The following is a 17553-nucleotide window of genomic DNA, read 5'->3' as shown; positions in this document are numbered from 1 at the left end:
CTGAAATGGAAGGGCTTTCTTGCTGTTGTGATGTCTTCATGTCTGAGGGGGCAGCTGGGGGTGTGGGATGGATGCACAACCCATGATTCCATTAGTGCAGAAATAATAGAGCCCAGAAAGCAGCCCATCTGCACCGTACTCCCTAGCCACTTCCGAAGTTTTGATCTTGGGCCGTTGGCATTTACGACAGATTTCAGAGTATCTTCAGAGTATCGTGTGCAGAATGTCTCCATGTCCTAAAAACCCACACTTGAAAACAGTATTCTGTTTGTCATTCAGCGACCCTGATGTGAAGGTAAGGTCCGTATGAAAAATTTCTCCACAAATCTCATTCACAAGAAGCATGGCACTAGCGGGGAGCTGGTACCCTTTCTTGTAGCCCCTCACACTCCTGCTTCAGCCACAGCTCAGGAACATCAGCATCTCCTGAGAGCTTGCTGGAAATGTGAGCCTCAGGCCCACCCCAGGCCTGCTGAATCAGAGTCTGCATTTTAACAAGATCCTCAGGGGACCTGTATGAACGTGATGCTCTCAGAAGCTCTGAGCTCACAGAAGCTGGGAACTACCTAGCCCACCTTTTCTCCTCCACCTCCAGGTGACTGAGTGAATTCTGTGCTCTTCCAGAGTAACTCAGCCAAGCCCAGGTACTTCAGGAAGGTGGTTTTCTTCTTCATTCACTCAGCACCTTGCTTGAGCTCTCGCTGCGTGCCTGGCTGGGTGTCTTGTGCGCTAGGATAGGAGAGAAAGAGAAAGAGGACAAAGGTCTCTCCCGACATGGAGAAGCTCATAGACTCGAGAAAGAAATGACAGCAAATGGCCCCTGTTCTGTCACACCACACAGCAAACACCTCCTCACCAGGCACCCAGTTAGAGCCGGGACGCCCTCCGTGGAGCACGGCTTTGCTCCCTCGAACAGGCTTGAGGGTGCAGGTCATTGTCCTTTCGCAGGGTTTAGGGAGGTGTGACATCAAAGCATCACGATGCGGGAGTTTTCTTTCGTGGGCAGTCGTACAGTTTGCAATTTCCTTAGCTTTGCTTCTCTTCTGAGAGATGAATTCTGGCGTGACTTTGGCTTCTCACACCTGTAGTCGGTGGCACTTAGAGTGCTGAAGCATCTGTTTCCTGCAGGTGAATGCGCTTTGGTCTGCCTGTCAGTCTGTCCTTGCCCCTGTCTCCCCAGCAAGCTGGAGGTGGGCAGTCCCTCCCTGGCTGCTCTGGCTCCCAGACAGCAGTGACAGTCCCTCCCCACCCACCGTGTCCCCCCTCCTCTGACAAGTGCCCCTTTCCTGCCTCAGGGACAGACCCTCTTCCCAGTTACTGGCTTTGTCAGCCCACACTGACGTCTTGCTTCAGCTCGTCCTACCCCCTTTCTTCACTCCTTTCCTTAGAACCCGAGTACCCCTGGCGGCTCCCCTCGAACCTCCTCGCCCACCAGGCTCCCCCTCAGTAGCACGAAGCATCCTGCCCCAAGGAGGGAAGAAGCCTGCTTGGTTTGGCATCTTGGCTCCTGGCATCCGTGTGCTGTATCCAGATGCCACGTTCTTGTTGCTTCTCGTTGATGTCCTCCTCACCATCTGTCTGTCCATCCTCCACGCTGAGCAGAACGCTCCTGCAGCCTACAGGGAACGTCTGTACATAGTTGATCAGCCAAAAAAAATCGTCATATGTTTAATAAATTGCTCTCTAAAAGTAACCTCTCCATCCCTACTTAGAAAATAGGATTGGGCACATAATGACTTGGAATATATTATTTTTAGCACTGTGGGCTGTGTTAGATCGACCGTTACATTTTATACTGAAAAAGAAAAATACTTTAAAACTTTATATGATGTAAGCCACGCATCCAAAATGTAGAAATTAAACATAATGGACATAAAATTAGACTTTTCCTGAAATCAGTCCTCTTCTGCTTTGTTGCTTTGCTCTTCTGCTTTTTTGTTTATATGCCCTTCACCCTTTCTGTCGCTGTCACCCTCCAGAGTCTTCCAAACATTTGAAGCATGTTTGCTATTTGCAACTTCACATTAAGGGTTCAGCTCCACCTCTAGAACTGGAAATAGTGTTTCCTAAACCGGGTTTGGCTTGATTTTTGTCTGGCAGCTGCCAAGCAGTTGCCCCTCCTGCCACTAGGGGGTGCTCTTTTCTGCATGAAACAGGCCAAGTTACCCTATTAGGGGGTAATTTTTTTAAAGCTTTAAGTGAATTAAAGATTCACTCATTTTCACTCTGAAAACTTACCACTGGTATACAGCTTCACTTCCAAAATATCCTGTCTCTGAAACCCTTTCCCATCCATAGCACCCTTCCGTCACCCAGCAGCTCGAAGGCCATAAGGCCACACTCTTGTCTTGCGTATCGCTGTTATTTCTACACTGGTCTGTCACTGAATTTTTATATTCACATAAATTGAGATTGTGAATTATTGTGTGAACATGATACAGATTTTATGTTTAGAGTAAGATAATTTGAATTTTCTAGGAAACAGAAGCCCCAATTTCATGAAAAATCCACGGATAAGGGTTTGAGATAAAAATTTAATGAGGCAGCAGCACCATCATTTGTCTATTATGTGTCACTGAATGCCTTGTCTACTCTCCTCTGTCATCTTTTAAGTCCATTTGAGGTTAGAATGTGGTAGAGTCTGTAGTAGGTAAAGAAAACCCTATAGCCTGTAGGCATTTTAAGGCATCTTTTGCTAGGCCTGTGGCTCTGGAGGGAGGATAGTGGGGGGGTGTGTGATGCAGAGAAGTCGAGTGTCCTACACAGTGACAGCTGAGATGGTTAATCCCTGTGACCCTCTGTGGTGGGGGGTGGGGAGCAAGTCTTAGGAACAGACTTGGTGTGGCCTGGAGAAGAAAGAGAAGCCTGGGGACCCAAGTCCATCAGATTCTGTATGTTGAGTGAGCGGAAAGCTGAGTGCCTTTGGGCAAGTCCCTCAGCCTCTCTAGACCATAGTTTCTTCATCTGTGAAATGGGCGTTAGACCAGAGGATTTCAGAGGGACTGTTCTCATAGTCTGTAATTCTCTAAGACAGAATTTCCTGTACTGACGGAAATGTCCTGTTGGCTCAGGCTGTTAAGCGTCGGCCTTACACTTAGGTCATGATCCTAGAGTCCTGGGATAGAGCCCTGTGACAGGCTGCCTGCTCAGCCAGGAATCTGCTTCTCCCTGTGCCCCTCCGCCCTGCTCATGCTCTCCCATTCTCTTGCTCTCTCTTTCTCTCAAATAAATAAAATCTTGGGGCATCTCGGTGGCTCAGTCAGTTAAGCATCTGCCTTCAGTTCAGGTGATCATCTCAGGGTCCTGGGATAGAGCCCTGCATCGGCTTTCTGCCCAGCAGGGAGTCTGCTTCTCCCTCTCACTGTCCCTTTGTGCTCTTTCTCTCTCAAATAAATAAATAAAATCTTACAACAATAATAATTAACAAATAGATTAAAAAAAATAAATGACATCTTTTAAAAAGAAAATTCTGTAACTGTGCCATCCAGAACTGTGCCATCCAAAACTTGTGTGGCTCCTGAGCATTTTTGAGATGTGACCGATAAAACCAAGGAACTTCTGATCTTCATTAAATGTAACGGGGCACGGCAGGACATATATTAGAGGGGGAAATGTATAATCTCATTGTACACAATTGATGGAGATCACAGGCAAATACTGCAAACAAGGATTAATGTAAATGTCTTAGAAATGGAACTTCAGCCACATTTGGGGGAGGCTGGGTAGCCAAGAGTCCTACTGACACAGAGCTAACAGCAGGAATGAGATGAAAGGGAAAAGCTTTCAGAAGGGATATGGAGGCGTGCATCTGAGTGAGCTTTGCTAATTAAGCCACCAGAGTAGCTGGGCACATTTCCCTGTCACCTTCAGAGGACCTGGGAAGGGAGCTGAGTTTTCAGCAGCTCCTGGATCCTCCCTGCCTTCCTGCCCCTTTTCCCCAAAACTAAAGGTGGTGATATTCAGGCCGGACAAGGGAAGGGGCAGCCCGTGGGCCCCGGGTGTCCCAGAGCCTCGGGACTGACCTTTGGAGCTCTCCTAAGGTTGCAGGAATTCATGACAGCCCTGGGATGCCAGGCCCCGACCGTCAATGATGCTTGCTCTGCTAACATGTTAATCCAGTGAGTAAGATATCTCCTCCTTCCCCATAATGAAGGAGTATATCCGAGAACAATCCAGCACAAAGCTGCCTGACCCAGAAGTCATCCAGTTCTGTGTCTTCATCTTCAAATGCTCCAGGCTCCTGCTCACCAGATGGCGTCGATCAGCAGTTCTTAGAGGATTTCCACAGGGTGACCAAAGGGGGCTCCGCCGAGGACTGCAGCCAGTACTACTGTGACAAGGTGGGTGAGCTCGGGTCGCATGGCTGCCCAGCAGCCCGGCCGGCAACCACCCAGGCTTCCCTGGGCTGAGGCGCCCTGGGGCAATTCAAGTAATGAGGACCAAGGGGAAACACCTCCTCACCGCCCCCGGGAGGGAGAAGTAACATAATTAACCATTTCTGCAACGTTTTCCAGAATGATCATGGCGATGGCTACTTAGTTTTGATCCGCATCACGCCAGATGAAGATGGAAAATTTGGATTTAATCTCAAGGTATGTTGTGTGTCTTCATAGGGATGCCGTCTTTAGATGGCTCTTCGGTTCCCCTTAGGAGAGTGCTGCTTGCCGAAGTCTCCATTAGGAAACTGGCTCAGGCCTCAGAACTGGGGAGTTTCTGACGTGGCCATAGCGCTGCCTCAGCCCAGGGGCCTACGCTGTGCTCAGTGCTCTCCGTGCACTTCTTTATATCACCCCACTGAGGGTTTATAATCGGTGAAGTGGGTATTTTTAAACCCGATTTATAAACGTGTACTGAGGCTCAGAGTGATGACGCACCGTTGGCCAAGTCGATCTACCTCCAGAAGAGGGGTTTTCGAGGGAACCATGAGCATCACTAAAGCTGATGGGGTTTCAAGGGAACCATGAGCATCACTAAAGCCGACGAGAGAGAAGAGCAGTGCAAGTTACAAGGCCATGTAACTTGCCTCGGCCACCTCTGCCTGCTTTGGCCCACAAGTCATGTGCCATCTTTTTCTGCAAATAAAGTTTTATTCGCATGTGGCCACACCCGTTCATTTACAAATGGGTTAACGGCTACCTTGATACTGGCGGCAGAGTTGAGCAGTTAGAACAGAGCCCTCTCTCCCATACCTACTTACCCTCGGGCCCTTTACAGAGTGGATGAAGCCCTGCTCTAGAGCAGAGCGAAGGTGGGTGGTCTCCACTGCCCACCCCAACGCTGCCACTGCAGACTCCCCTTCCTGTACCCCAGCACCCCGCTGAGGACTTGCCCTCACAGGATGTGACTTTTTCTACAGCTTCTCTCTCCGATGCTGAAAACTCCCCTTTCCAGCAGCACTTCTAGGCTGTGCTTTTGGAGTCCTTGGGGGATGTTTGCATTTTTAAAAAGGAGCATAACCCTCTGAGCACATCTTTAGTTCATGCAATATGGGAACGGCAGTGAGAGACTTCTGAGCAGTCCTCTGTTACCCCGCTAGATCCCATGGGGTCACGAATCTTGTAATCCTGAAAGGATGCCAACCCCTGGGATGAGAATAGGTTAAAGTGAAGTCTGAGCCCTCCCCGTGTCAGCAGTATCTGTGTGTCTTTGTTGCTATGAGCTATTCAAGTGTTTTGTTTTTTAATTTAACATGTTTATAGGGAGGAGTGGATCAAAAGATGCCTCTTGTGGTATCAAGGATAAACCCAGAGTCACCTGTAAGTGAACACATTTCATTCTTTCCTACGTTTGTTTTCTGCTAAATCTAACATTTCTCTTTCCGTGTGCTGTTCCTTTACCAGCAACAAAGAGTGTGTGTCAGTGCATGCATAGAGATGGAAAGAAGGAATGGAATCCATGTTTTTTTCCAGAATTTTGCTGGTCAATGTAGCACCAGCATCACCTGAGAACTCATTAGAAATGCAGAATCTCAGGCCCCACCCCATACCTCCTAAACCAGAATTTGCATTTTTCACAAGATTCCCGGGAGATTGGGGTGCCCGTTAAAATTTAGAAGTCCTCTCAAGGAAGGGAAACAGAGGCAAGGAGTTTGTTGCTCTGCTCACTCTGCACATGGACCCACTATCCCAGCACCAGCACCCTGCCCCCCCTGCCCTCCGTCTTGGCCTCCTCCGGAGAGGGTTTGCTTTTCTAGAACAGTGAGATGCAGCCCCACTGCATCTCCTTAGAAGGAACCGGGTTGGGGCTTTTACTCGTCAGTGGTCCTTAAGCCCGTAGTTTCCTTTTTCTTACTGCCTGTGATCTCTTCAAATTACAAGGCTTCTGTTGCACACTGTTCGGTGCTTTGCCTCTCTCCATGCTGGTTTCCGCCTTTGGTGTTAACGCTGACAAAGGCTTTCTCCATTGCAAGAGAGACAAACACTCACGTTTGGCTGACAAATCATTTTCTCTTTTTTTTTATTTTTAAGATTTTATTTATTTATTTATTTGACGGACAGAGACCACAAGTAGAGAGGCAGGCAGAGAGAGAGGGGGGAAGCAGGCTCCCTGCTGAGCAGAGAGCCCGATGCGGGGCTCGATCCCAGGACCCTGAGATCATGACCTGAGCCGAAGGCAGAGGCTTTAACCCACTGAGCCACCCAGGCACCCCTGACGAATCATTTTCTAACAGCACATCAAGAAAACAGCAGCTCAGAAGCCTCACGGTTACTACAGTAATAAGTGGAGGTTGGCTATCGTAGAGGAAAAGGCTGCAGTAAGTCTCGTAGCTTTATTCTGAAACGCTGCATGACTCACGTCGGGACCGTTGACAGTCCCACAACCCGCGACCATGTCAGCATAGCAGTGGATAGAAAAATAATGGCGCGGTCGTGCCCAAGGGAGAAGAGAATGTGAACGTGGTCTCAAGTGTCTGGGCTCCGAGGACGTCTGCGTCCTGCCCTTGAGGATTGTGTTATGGTAACCGAAGAAACTCGCTTTTCCTCTCCACCCAGGCGGACACCTGCATTCCTAAGCTGAACGAAGGGGATCAAATCGTGTTAATCAATGGCCGGGACATCTCAGAACACACCCATGACCAAGTGGTGATGTTCATCAAAGCCAGCCGGGAGTCCCACACGCGGGAGCTGGCCCTGGTGATCAGGAGGAAAGGTAAGAGCGGCCACGGGGAGGAGCCATGGGGCCTTAGCGAGGTGGGGCCCTATCTGGCCCGTTCCGTGGTTTTGAAAATGTTGAGCTTGTAGCGAACATTGGAAAATCCAAGAACTTTCGCCTCCCAACCAGGATGTGGGACTTCTCACTTGAAAAACGTGAAGATCTGCCCATGCAGGGCCCAGCCCCTCGTGGCCAGCCCTCTGGAGGTAGGCAGCACCCACCCAGCCCCTTGATACGGAGCATGAGCCCTGTTCTCTCCCCGGCTGGCTCGCCTGCACCGTGCCCCTCTCTCAGCTGCCTGGCCCTGCAGATGTTTGCATTTTCGGCCCCTTCACGAAGGGTCGGGTTCTGTTGAAGTCAGTAGAGCAGAGGGTCCCGGGGTGATCCTCCCTCCATGGCTACTGGATGGAGGGGCCTCGAGCAAGTGTCGTGCCCAGTTCGTGCTCCTGTTCACTCTGATGTAGAGTAAGGGTACGATAACCACCCCGTCACGGGGTTCTTGTGAAGACAGACCGATGCTTACTTAGACTTGGAAAGCACCTAGAATGTTTCCTGATACCTGGCAGGCGTTTGAAGGACGGCTTCCCTTAAGTACCATGACTAGTGTTGCTGCTGCTATTGTAAAATAAGCCAAGCCCTTGAATCCTTCTGCCCAGATTTAAAATAAGAGCAATGAAGTGTGCGACTTGAGGCCTGGCCACGCACCTGTGTTCTGGCCGCACAGTGTCTATACGCCCAGCCCCCAGACCCCCACACACCTGCTTTCCCTCTGTCCCCATACATCTCCACCAGAGCTGGCCTGCATCCCTGAGGCCTCCCTGGATCTCTCCAGATCCCTCCAGATCCCCAGTGCCCCACCCCCCATCGACTGCCAGTGCCACACCCAGCAAGGCGGGTGTTCCGAGGCCATAGTTGCTGATGTCAGCGCAGCCCTGGGCAACTGGCCTTGCGCTGTGCTTATTGCTTTACATAACGCTCTTAGAAGGTCAGCACGGTATCCCTAACCCGGAGGGAGGGAATGAGGAAACCAAGTCACAGGCTGGCTAAGTTGTCCTGCTGCCGTGAAGCCAAAAACAGAGGAATCCAGTGATGGGGAGTAGGACCCCTCACAGGCTGCGCCCCGGGGCATGTGAGCCATCCTGGGGCCAGGAATAGAGTCCTCGGGCCTCCCTGGGAGGGGAGTCCTCCACCAGCCCATAGCAAGGGGCTGGCACTGGTTTGAGAGGGAAAAAATGGATGTTTGTAAACTATTAGAGCTAAAGGGCAGTGCCACGGACTGTCTAGAACTAATGATCATTTCATTTTTAAAATAAACATTTAAGTAAAAACGAATTGACTGAAAGAAAAAGAAGTCAACAGCACAGGGAGTAGCAGACATAACAGAAATCATATTATCTTCATAAAACAGCAGAAGAAATGTGCTTCCAGTGTCTGTGGAAGAATGTGACCTTTTGGATCAGAGACCCGTGGACTGCCTGGACTCCTGTGTGTCCCCGCCCCCCCGAAAGTCTGGGTCATTTCGGAACTTTAGACAACTTCTTCACCCCGATAGTCCATTTCCCCATCTGTAAAATGGGGACAGTTCAGGATTCAGTTCAACTATGTGGGGAAAATGCCATGGTGGTGATTTTCCTTCTCCTTTGTGGTTTTCCTAAAAGGCAATGAGGAGCCATTGAAGGCTTTTTCTTTTTCTTTTTTTTTTTTTTTAAGATTTTATTTATTTATTTGACAGACAGAGATCACAAGCAGGCAGAGAGGCAGGCAGAGAGAGAGAGGAGGAAGCAGGCTCCCCGATGAGCAGAGAGCCCGATGTGGGGCTTGATCCCAGGACCATGGGATTATGACTTGAGCCAAAGGCAGAGGCTTTAACCCACTGAGCCACCCGGGTGCCCCCCATTGAAGGCTTTTGAGTAAGAGAGTGGGTAGAAGGGGAAATTTCAGAGATGATCCCAAAGTTTCCAGTTTGGGAGATGGGAGAAGAAAGCGGCAGTGGACAGAAAGTGGCATGTGAGACTGGGGAGGAAGTTAGTGCAGGGCAGGGATGGGGGAGATCCCAAGTTTGTCTTTACCCAGGGAGTCTGACGGGAAGGCAGAATCCATACTGACGAAGTAGGACTGAACCCAGAGGAGGTGTTAGGACTTGATACATATACTTGGGAACCTCCCACCTAAAGATGGCCTTGAGGGAGAGGCTGACCGGGCTCTGGGGGACAATGCGGTCATAGAGTGCCCATGAAAAATACTTGTTTTAAGGGAGCAAATGAAAGGGACCTGAGAGGGGCGCCTGGGTGGCTCAGTTGGTTGGGCGGCTGCCTTTGGCTCAGGTCATGGTCCCAGAGTCCCAGGATCGAGTCCCGCATCAGGCTCCTGGCTCCGCGGGGAGTCTGCTTCTCCCTCTGACCCTCTCCTTGCTCATGCTCTCTCTCACTGTCTCTCTCTCAAATAAATAAATAAAATCTTTAAAAAAAAAAAAGAGAGAGAGAGAGAAAGAAAGGGACCTGAGAGAGAAGTAGGGGAGGGGAGACAGTTGGGTAGAAAAATAACCAGGTCAGAGAGAACAAAGTTGGAGGAAGTTAGGTTTCCTTAAAAACATTTTTTCGCTCTCTCCCACCTTTGTCAAAAGACTCTGAGTACAAAACACCGTCATTTAAAACTAACCAGAAAGATTAGTATGTCATTTTGTATAATTAGCACTTACTGAATCATTCAAGAAGTAGTGTCTTTGGTGAAAGTGATTACCATGAGCTTAATCGTTTAATAAGCTGTTTTAAACCATCTGCATGCAGGTGCCGTGTAAGTACAGGGTTTTTTTTTTTTGGTGTTTTTTTTTTTTTTTTTTTTTGAGGAAACAGATCAACCAGAACATTCCTGCCCCTGCCAGACACACTCTTTTTCTTGTTCACTCCAGCAGTGCACTCGTTCACGGACATCAAATCCGAAGATGAACTGAACCAGCTTTTCCCTGAGGCCATTTTCCCCATTTGTCCAGAGGGTGGGGACACCTTGGAGGGATCCATGGAACAGCTAAAGAAGGGCCTTGAAAGCGGGACAGTGCTGATCCAGTTTGAGGTAAGAGACCTTGAGGGCCACATCCTCGGCCTGTGGGGAAGCCACAGCGGCCTCAGTGGGCTGCTCAGTGGCTGCCGCGTGACCCCAGTGACCAGGGAGCCCATGCTCATCGTGGGAACACGACAGCCTGTGCTGAACTCTGCCTCACCCTCTTACCTAGTAATGCTCGGTAGTCATGGAGAAACATATCACATCAAGGAGGAGGGACTCTGAGCGTATTTAGCTGCCAACACAATAGCTCAAATCACTCAGCAGTAGAAGGTGCTGGAAAGGCAGTGTGGGTGAGCCCAGAGGGTGGTGGAGGAGCTGGTGCCTGACCCCACCAGGCACCGTCTGTAGTTTGGAGCGGGTCACGTTATCCTGTGAGGGCAGAGCGGCTGGCCTGCCCAGGTCCCCTGGAACCGTGTGACCAGGAGTAGAATCCAGAGTCGGACCCTGTCTTCCTTCCTTAGGAGGGGCCTCTGACCACAGAACTGAGACTGTGACAGAGGCACAGGCAGGGCCCTCGCAGAAGGAAGCAGGAACAAAGGAGGTTCGGTTTTTAAGTCCATTGTATTAATCACAAACCGTGAATGGAGTGAGTGTTTATGTTCCAAATGTTTTCAAGGTAGAAGAAGTGTAGTTGATACAATAAAAGATAACAGAAGAGCTCAAAGGAGCCTAACGTAAACTGTTAGAATAGATTGTGATTAACAACAGCATACGCAGTCCGGATTCGTTAAGTCTGGAAGGAGTCCGGATTTGATTCAGAAGCACAAGTCAGCTATGCCATTTTTCACTGGAAAGCTATAGAAAGACAAAAGTCATAGAAGCAAAACTAAGAAGTTTGTCAAATACACGTGGTCACATATTGATTCAGAAAAGTATGAATGATGCGAATATTAAATAGGAAACACTATAAAGCAAAGAATCTTAAGTGAAAGAAAGATTTATAATGGCATCAGGAATAGAATGAAAATAATAATATTAGAGCAATGCATATCTGAACAACAGTAGAAGGTATAAAAACCCACAAGTAAAAGGTGAAGGGAATTAACCCCACCCCCAAAAAACAAAAAAATAACTTCATAACTTGCAGAAATGAAATCAGGGCAAGATGGGAGGAATAATATGATTACTTGGTAGGATTAATAGACATATACTGAATATCTACGAAGAGAAATAGCCCTTTTTTCCAGTGTCCTGCAGGAGGCTGTGTTGACTTAAGATTTTGAAGGAAGAAAACGAAAGGGTTGTGTTTTCTGGCCTTGCAGTGCAAAAAGTTCAAAATTAAAATATACATTTTAAACACTGTAAAGCTCAACATTTTTAAACACTCTCCAGAGTAATTGAAACAAGGAGAGGGTAAGAGGGAGTTACGGAATATGACTAAGTGTTTGGCATTGGAGGGGATGGGAAAGGCAGGGAGGCACTGTAGAGACACCAGTTCAGTAGTGTGTATTGGGTATTTACCATGTGCTGAGCACTGGGTCAGGAACATATGGAGGGAAAGAGAGGATTTCTGGCCCCAACCAGCTAACGGTCTAATATTGGTATATTTGGGGGATTTATCATGAGACCCAGAAAGAGCTAAAGACCAAAGTAGGGGGGCGCCTGGGTGGCTCCATCAGTTAAGTGTCTGCCTTTGGCTCAGGTCAGGGTCCCAGGGTCCTGGGATCAAGCCAAGCATGGGCTCTCTGCTCAGCAGGGAGCCTGCTACTCCCTTTCCTCTGCCTGCTGCTCTGCCTACTTGTGTGCTCACACTTGCGCGCGCTCTCTCTCTCTCTCTCTCTCTCTCTCTGGCGGTGTCAAATAAAGAAATAATCTTTAAAAGAATAAATAAATTTAAAAGACCAAGGTAGGGCAAGATTTCCTTGCGTGGTAGTGGTATGTTCCACAGGAAATGGAGGTGGGGGGTTGCAGGAGGTCGTCTGGGGTGAGATGTATTAACAAGATGGGTGGGATTAAGTGCAGAGGGAAGGTCGTTCCAGGAAGGTCACAGTCCGAATGCAGACTAAGCCCCTTAGGTGTCAGGTAGCAAGGGGAAACACGCCTACCTGGGTTGAGCAATGCCCCAAGGAGTCCTGGGAGAGCCTCCAGGTGTTGGGAGTCCTTCGGTCGCACACTGTTTGTCCTTGATCACATTGTCCACAAGGAGGCACTGTGGGCTCTCGAAGAGGGAAAGAGCTTGACTGTGGCCTTACACGGTGCTCCCGAAAACCCCCTCCACTCAGCCGGCTCCACTTCCGTTTCCCATGTGGGAATCCCACGTAAGATTTTCCTTGAACACTGTCCACTGAACTTCACCAAGAAGCTTAAAAATACTTGAGAGAGGAGCGCCCACTATCCCCTGTGGTTCTGAGTAGTGTCTCTCAGAGGGTGGCCACCTGTGTGGATAGGAGCCTGTGAAACAGGGCACAGCCCACAGCTGCTGGGTGAGCCACCCTGGGACGGGCCTGGCTGTGGGCCCGCCTCACAGGATGGGCGGGAGGTTCTGATCCAGGGCACCGCAGCATAGGGAATAGAGAACACAGAAATGCTAGCGTTAAATTTTAGTATGTGCACATTTCGTTTGGTCTGTACATTTCCCAGAGATGGAGTAGGAAAACCCTCTTATTAACTACGATAGTTTGCAGAAGAGACAACAGCAGAGCCGCTCTGTGCTGGAGCGAGAGGGGCACCTGGAGCTCTGCCTCCTCAGGGCCCGCATAGGCCCCAAGGAGCCCAAGAGTGTGGAACGTAATGTAACCACCCCTGCTACAGAATGGGGAGGATGTCCCCCTCACCCCCGCTGCTAGAGGGGACCGGTGCTCAGGGAAGCCAGTCAGACAGGAGACTCGCACAAAGGGAAACCCCGAATTTAGCACGTAGTCTGAGTCCAGTGCTTCATGGGCACCGCCTCACAGAACTGTTGTCCCCGCTGTATGGAGGACGATCAGAGTCCCAGAGAGCTTGTTGCACTGTAAATGGTCCCGCCCGATTGGAACCAGACAGGCTAACTCAGAAGCTTGCTCTCTTAACAAGTGTACAATTTCTGGAAACAACCAAGTGCTGTTTACGTGTGGGAGTTGTTGTTGGAATAGTGCAGCATCAGAACTAGAAAAGATCTGAGAAGCAATCTCACCACACAGAGCCAGGCTTTAAGTCCTGACTCTGTCCCTCGCTTCCTGTGTGACCCCAGGCAGCCTGTCCCTTTCACCTCTCTGTACCCTCCACTTCCCCGTCTATAAATTGGGTATCTCATGGGTCAGTTGTAAGGGTTAGATGAGATAAATACTCAGTGTGCTGTTTAGCATATGATAAGAATGCCATAAAGAGTAACAACTATAATTACTTATTTTAAAAAAAAACAGGCTGTCTCCACACAAGAAGTGGTCATGTCTGCTGGGTTTGGAACCCTGAGCTGTCCAACTCCAGAATCTTGGCTGTTCTGGTTTTCCACCTGCCCCGCAGTGCCATTCGCAGATGACAGAGTATCTGACGGGGGCTGTGCTCTGGACAGGAGCAGAAAGAGGGAGCTGGCCCCTAACAGGTGCCCATGCCACCCACTCCCCAGCGCCAAGGGCCCACCTTGGGGTGGCTGTGCCGTAGATGGAATCCTCCTGTGATGGCTAGCTGGTTTTCAGCAAAGCCTGTTTTGAAGCATTTTTTTCACCAGGGGAATTCCCTGTCCCTCCCGTGGCTTTTGGTAAACAATTACTAATGTATTCCAGAAAGCGTTTGGTCCCAGCTGTAATAAGAGCACGCTTAATAATTATTAGCATTTCGGTAGCACTTTGGAATCTGCCAAGTATGTTTCACATATGTTGTCTCTGTTGATTCTTGCAACTTGAGGAGGGTGCCTTTTTAGGTGGAGAGAATGAGGCTGGGGGTTGGGGACTTGCCTCGTGTTTAGTCTCTGGTCGGATCGAGGTCAGATCTGAATCTGTGTGGAAGTCTAGTCAGTGTTAGAACTCACCGTTGCCGAGTGCCCCCCCAGCTCCTCACCAGCCTCCAGCCTGAGCCCCTCCCTCCCAGAGCTGCCCTGCTGAGCAGATTGGCATCAAACTGCCCGAGTACACTGCCTGGTTCAGCCGAGGTTGGGCATCTCTCTGTCTCACGTCAAGGAGAAGATTTGGGGTTTGCATGGCTCCAAGTCTTACCATCTCCAGGATGCTCTTTTGTTAAGGAACTCATTAAGTCTGCCCCAGGTTCATTCCTTCCTAAAGGAAACCTGTGGCTCACTTCATGCCTTCCCTGAGTTGACCTTTTCTATTTAAGCAAGGGAAGGGATGTCCTTTGAGAACCAGCTTTCCCAGCAAAGGACCTTTGTGCCTGTCTCCATCCAGTGACCAGGTGGCTTGCAACTTCCCTGCCTCCTTGTCCAGTGAAGATGTCTGCAGAGACTTTCGGAGTGGGATCGAGAGGAAATGCACTGCTCTCCTCCCTCCTCTCTGCACGGATATGAGCAGAGGCTGTAGGACTCCACCAGAGACCACGTCCTGCTCAGAAACCCCCACCCATCCCACTTCAGCGTCTTCCTCCTTTACAAAACCAGAAGCCTTGCCTTTTTCTCTCTTCTGACCCATTTTCCCTAAAGTCCCTCCTACATCACCCTTGTAGGAAACATCCATCGGTGTCAAAACAAGTGACTCACTGGCTCCCGTGATTACTATGAAGGTTGATCTGGAAGGACTGAGATAGCTGAAGACTTAATGAGAGGCTTAAATTGACACACGTAGAAATTAGTGAAGGCGATTATACCTTCAAGCTTAGAATTCATACCTTAAAAAAAAAAAAAGCATTTAAGAATCTTCCCAGATTTTTTTTTTTTCTTCAAGGAAAATATCCTGTATGTAATGTGTGGGATCCCAGGAGCAAGTGTGAGGGCTTGACATTTCAAGTTCTGGAAGCCCATTTTAAAGGCGGGGCCACCCCGGCTCACTGTCTTGTATTTACATGTGAAACAGACTTGCAAGCGTACTTAATCCTAGCCGTGGGATCTGCTTCAAGTAGCACTTTTGAAGGTCCCCAAATTACTAGCAATAGTGTTTATTTCAGCAAACCTTCATGGAAATGTAGGGGGAAACTCCAGAGGGCCTCCAGACAGGAACCCTGGCCCTCTGGTGAGTCAGGTATAAGGGAAGGGGGGAGTCCCTAGTGTAGACAAACGGCCCCTGAGTGGTGAATTATGTCCACCAAGTACTACAAGGCAAAATAGCCTCTTAAGGTCTTCATGAAAAAGGAGTTTCACTCAGCTTAGGTGTGGGGCTCTTGTCTTGCTTTTCTCAGTGGTGTTCAAAGCTGCACACCCCGCTACACCTTTTGATTAAGGGCGTTCTAGAGTGCTGGCCTGGGGCTGATGGTGAGAGCCAGGCAGACAAGATGCCCGGCTTCATGAAGATCGCTATTGGGTGCTTGACACTCTTCTGTTTGAAAAAACCATTGTCCTGCAGTAGATCCGGTCGTTGCTGAGGGTGTGAAAGGGAGTCTTTCTGCTGTTTGATCTCTCCTTGTTCATTGCCCCTTCAGTGACCCCTCCTTTTTTTTGTTTGTTTGGGGTTTTTTTTGTTTTGTTTTCTCTCTCTCTCTCTCTCTCTTTTTTTTTTTTTTTTTTTGATTTCTCCCTTTTCCTCCCTACTGCTCCCGGCCTCCTTGGGCTCTCAGCCTTCGGGAATTCTCCCTTTCACTGGTCATAGAATTGACAGGAAGTTCGATTCCTCTGTGTGAGGCATTGCCAGCATCCACTAGTCAGAGCCCCTGAGGTGTCAGAAGCTTTCATCTGAGGATGGTCACCAGAGTTCACACCTTCACTGGGGCCAGAGGTCTGATGAGATCACAGTCCTCTCCTGAAACCCTCTCTCTAATATTAGAGGGACTTTTTGGAGAAGAAATGTTTGGTCTGGAAAACCACATCGTCTTACCCATCCCGGTGGTCCTGCGTGAGAGAGGTCTAGCTTCCACTCCTCAGCTTTCTGTCTTTGGAAGCCAGAGCCCAAGATATTGGCGTTAATTTAAATAGGATTGTTCTGGATGCCTGGGTGGCTCAGCCAGTTAAGCGACTGCCTTCAGCTCAGGTCATGACCCTGGAGTCCCAGGATCAAGTCCTGTGTTGGTCTCCCTGCTGAGTGGGGAGTCTGCTCTTCCCTCTGACCTTAACCCTTCTTGTATACTCTCTCTCAAATAAAATCTTTTTTTTTAAATTTTTTATCTTTTTTAAAAAATATTTTATTTATTTATTTGAGAGGGATAGAGAGAGAATGAGAGGAGATAGGTCAATGGGAGAAGCAGACTCCCTGCTGAGCAGGGAGCCGGATGTGGGACTCAATCCCGGGATTCCAGGATCATGAGCTGAGCTGAAGGCCGGTCGCTTAACCAACTGAGCCACCCAGACACCCTAAATAAAATCGTTAAAAAAAAAAAAAAAAAAAGCCCAACCCAACCCCCCCCCTAAATAAATAAATAAATGTGGCTGTTCTGTTGCAAACCATTCTCAGCTGATCTTTTTATAATTTACCCTTAGCTTCACAGCTTCTTAGAACTACACTCCAATAAGAGGCAAACAAAGCACTTGGAGATTTAAAAATTAACAGCTTTTAACAAAACTGTTAAATAAAACTTCTAACCCACTGCCCCTGGGACTCCCTTGCCAGGCTCCTGGTTGCTCTCATTTCAGGGCAGAATGGAGGGGATCTGTGACTGACAGCTCCTTCCTGGGCTCACACACCCTTAGCCTGGGAATAACCCCAACCAAGTGTCCTTTTACAATGAGGAGTTCTTGAAAGACCTTCCTCTGGATTCTGGCTGATGGTCTTTAATTCCTTTCTCTCCATCCCTGACCCTTCTGGAAAGACTTACCTGGGTTTCCAACACCTCACTTTCCACCTTGAATCACCCTTCTCAGAGGAGTGTTTTCATAGCCTGCTGAGCAGCTCACGGGGTCTGGAGAAAAAGTCAGTAAATTAAAGGACGTTGAAAACCAACTCGTAACACCTTCAGAAGCTAAGTGGATGACTAGGACTTGAAGCATTTCAGCAGAAATAGGGCTCAGTGTTCACCTTGGCAAGGCAGACACGAATATGAGCTTGTGGTCCTACTCTCTGAAGGCCCCCCAAATCATCTTCCTGCTCACCCAGCTTTTTTAGAATTTTGAAATTTTGTATATAGATTTATCCTAGGTTCTTTTTTTTCCTCATTCAGTCATTTGAATTTAAGAAATAATTTGGCTAGGGCTCCTGGGTGGCTCAGTCAGTTGGGCATCTGACTCTTGGTTTTGGCTCAGGTCATGATTCTCAGGGTGGTAGGATGGAACCCTGTGTTGGGCTCCGTGCTCAGCAGGGAGTCTGCTTGGAGTCTCCCTGATCGCTCACATGG

The 17553-nt window shown here is 48.9% G+C and overlaps 1 protein-coding gene across 4 annotated transcripts in view; it reads left to right on the top strand.

Annotated features, from left to right (window-relative positions):
* The window catches only part of PTPN3 (protein tyrosine phosphatase non-receptor type 3), a 109511-nt gene that overhangs the window by 73193 nt on the left and 18765 nt on the right, over positions 1-17553 (top strand). For 3 of the 4 annotated variants that reach the window (XM_080819538.1, XM_080819540.1, XM_080819541.1), the window contains exons 15-19: positions 4154-4340; positions 4515-4592; positions 5700-5756; positions 6993-7149; positions 10061-10221. In XM_080819538.1, coding sequence (XP_080675664.1) covers positions 4154-4340; positions 4515-4592; positions 5700-5756; positions 6993-7149; positions 10061-10221 — 640 coding nt within the window. The remainder of the gene's footprint in view (positions 1-4153; positions 4341-4514; positions 4593-5699; positions 5757-6992; positions 7150-10060; positions 10222-17553) is intronic. The other variant, XM_080819539.1, reaches the window with a different exon arrangement.

This window comes from Martes martes (genome assembly GCF_963455335.1).
Source record: "Martes martes genome assembly, chromosome: 12".
NCBI lineage: Eukaryota > Metazoa > Chordata > Mammalia > Carnivora > Mustelidae > Martes > Martes martes.
Note: the sequence above shows the minus strand (reverse complement) of the source record. Positions and strands in the feature narration are given on the sequence as shown.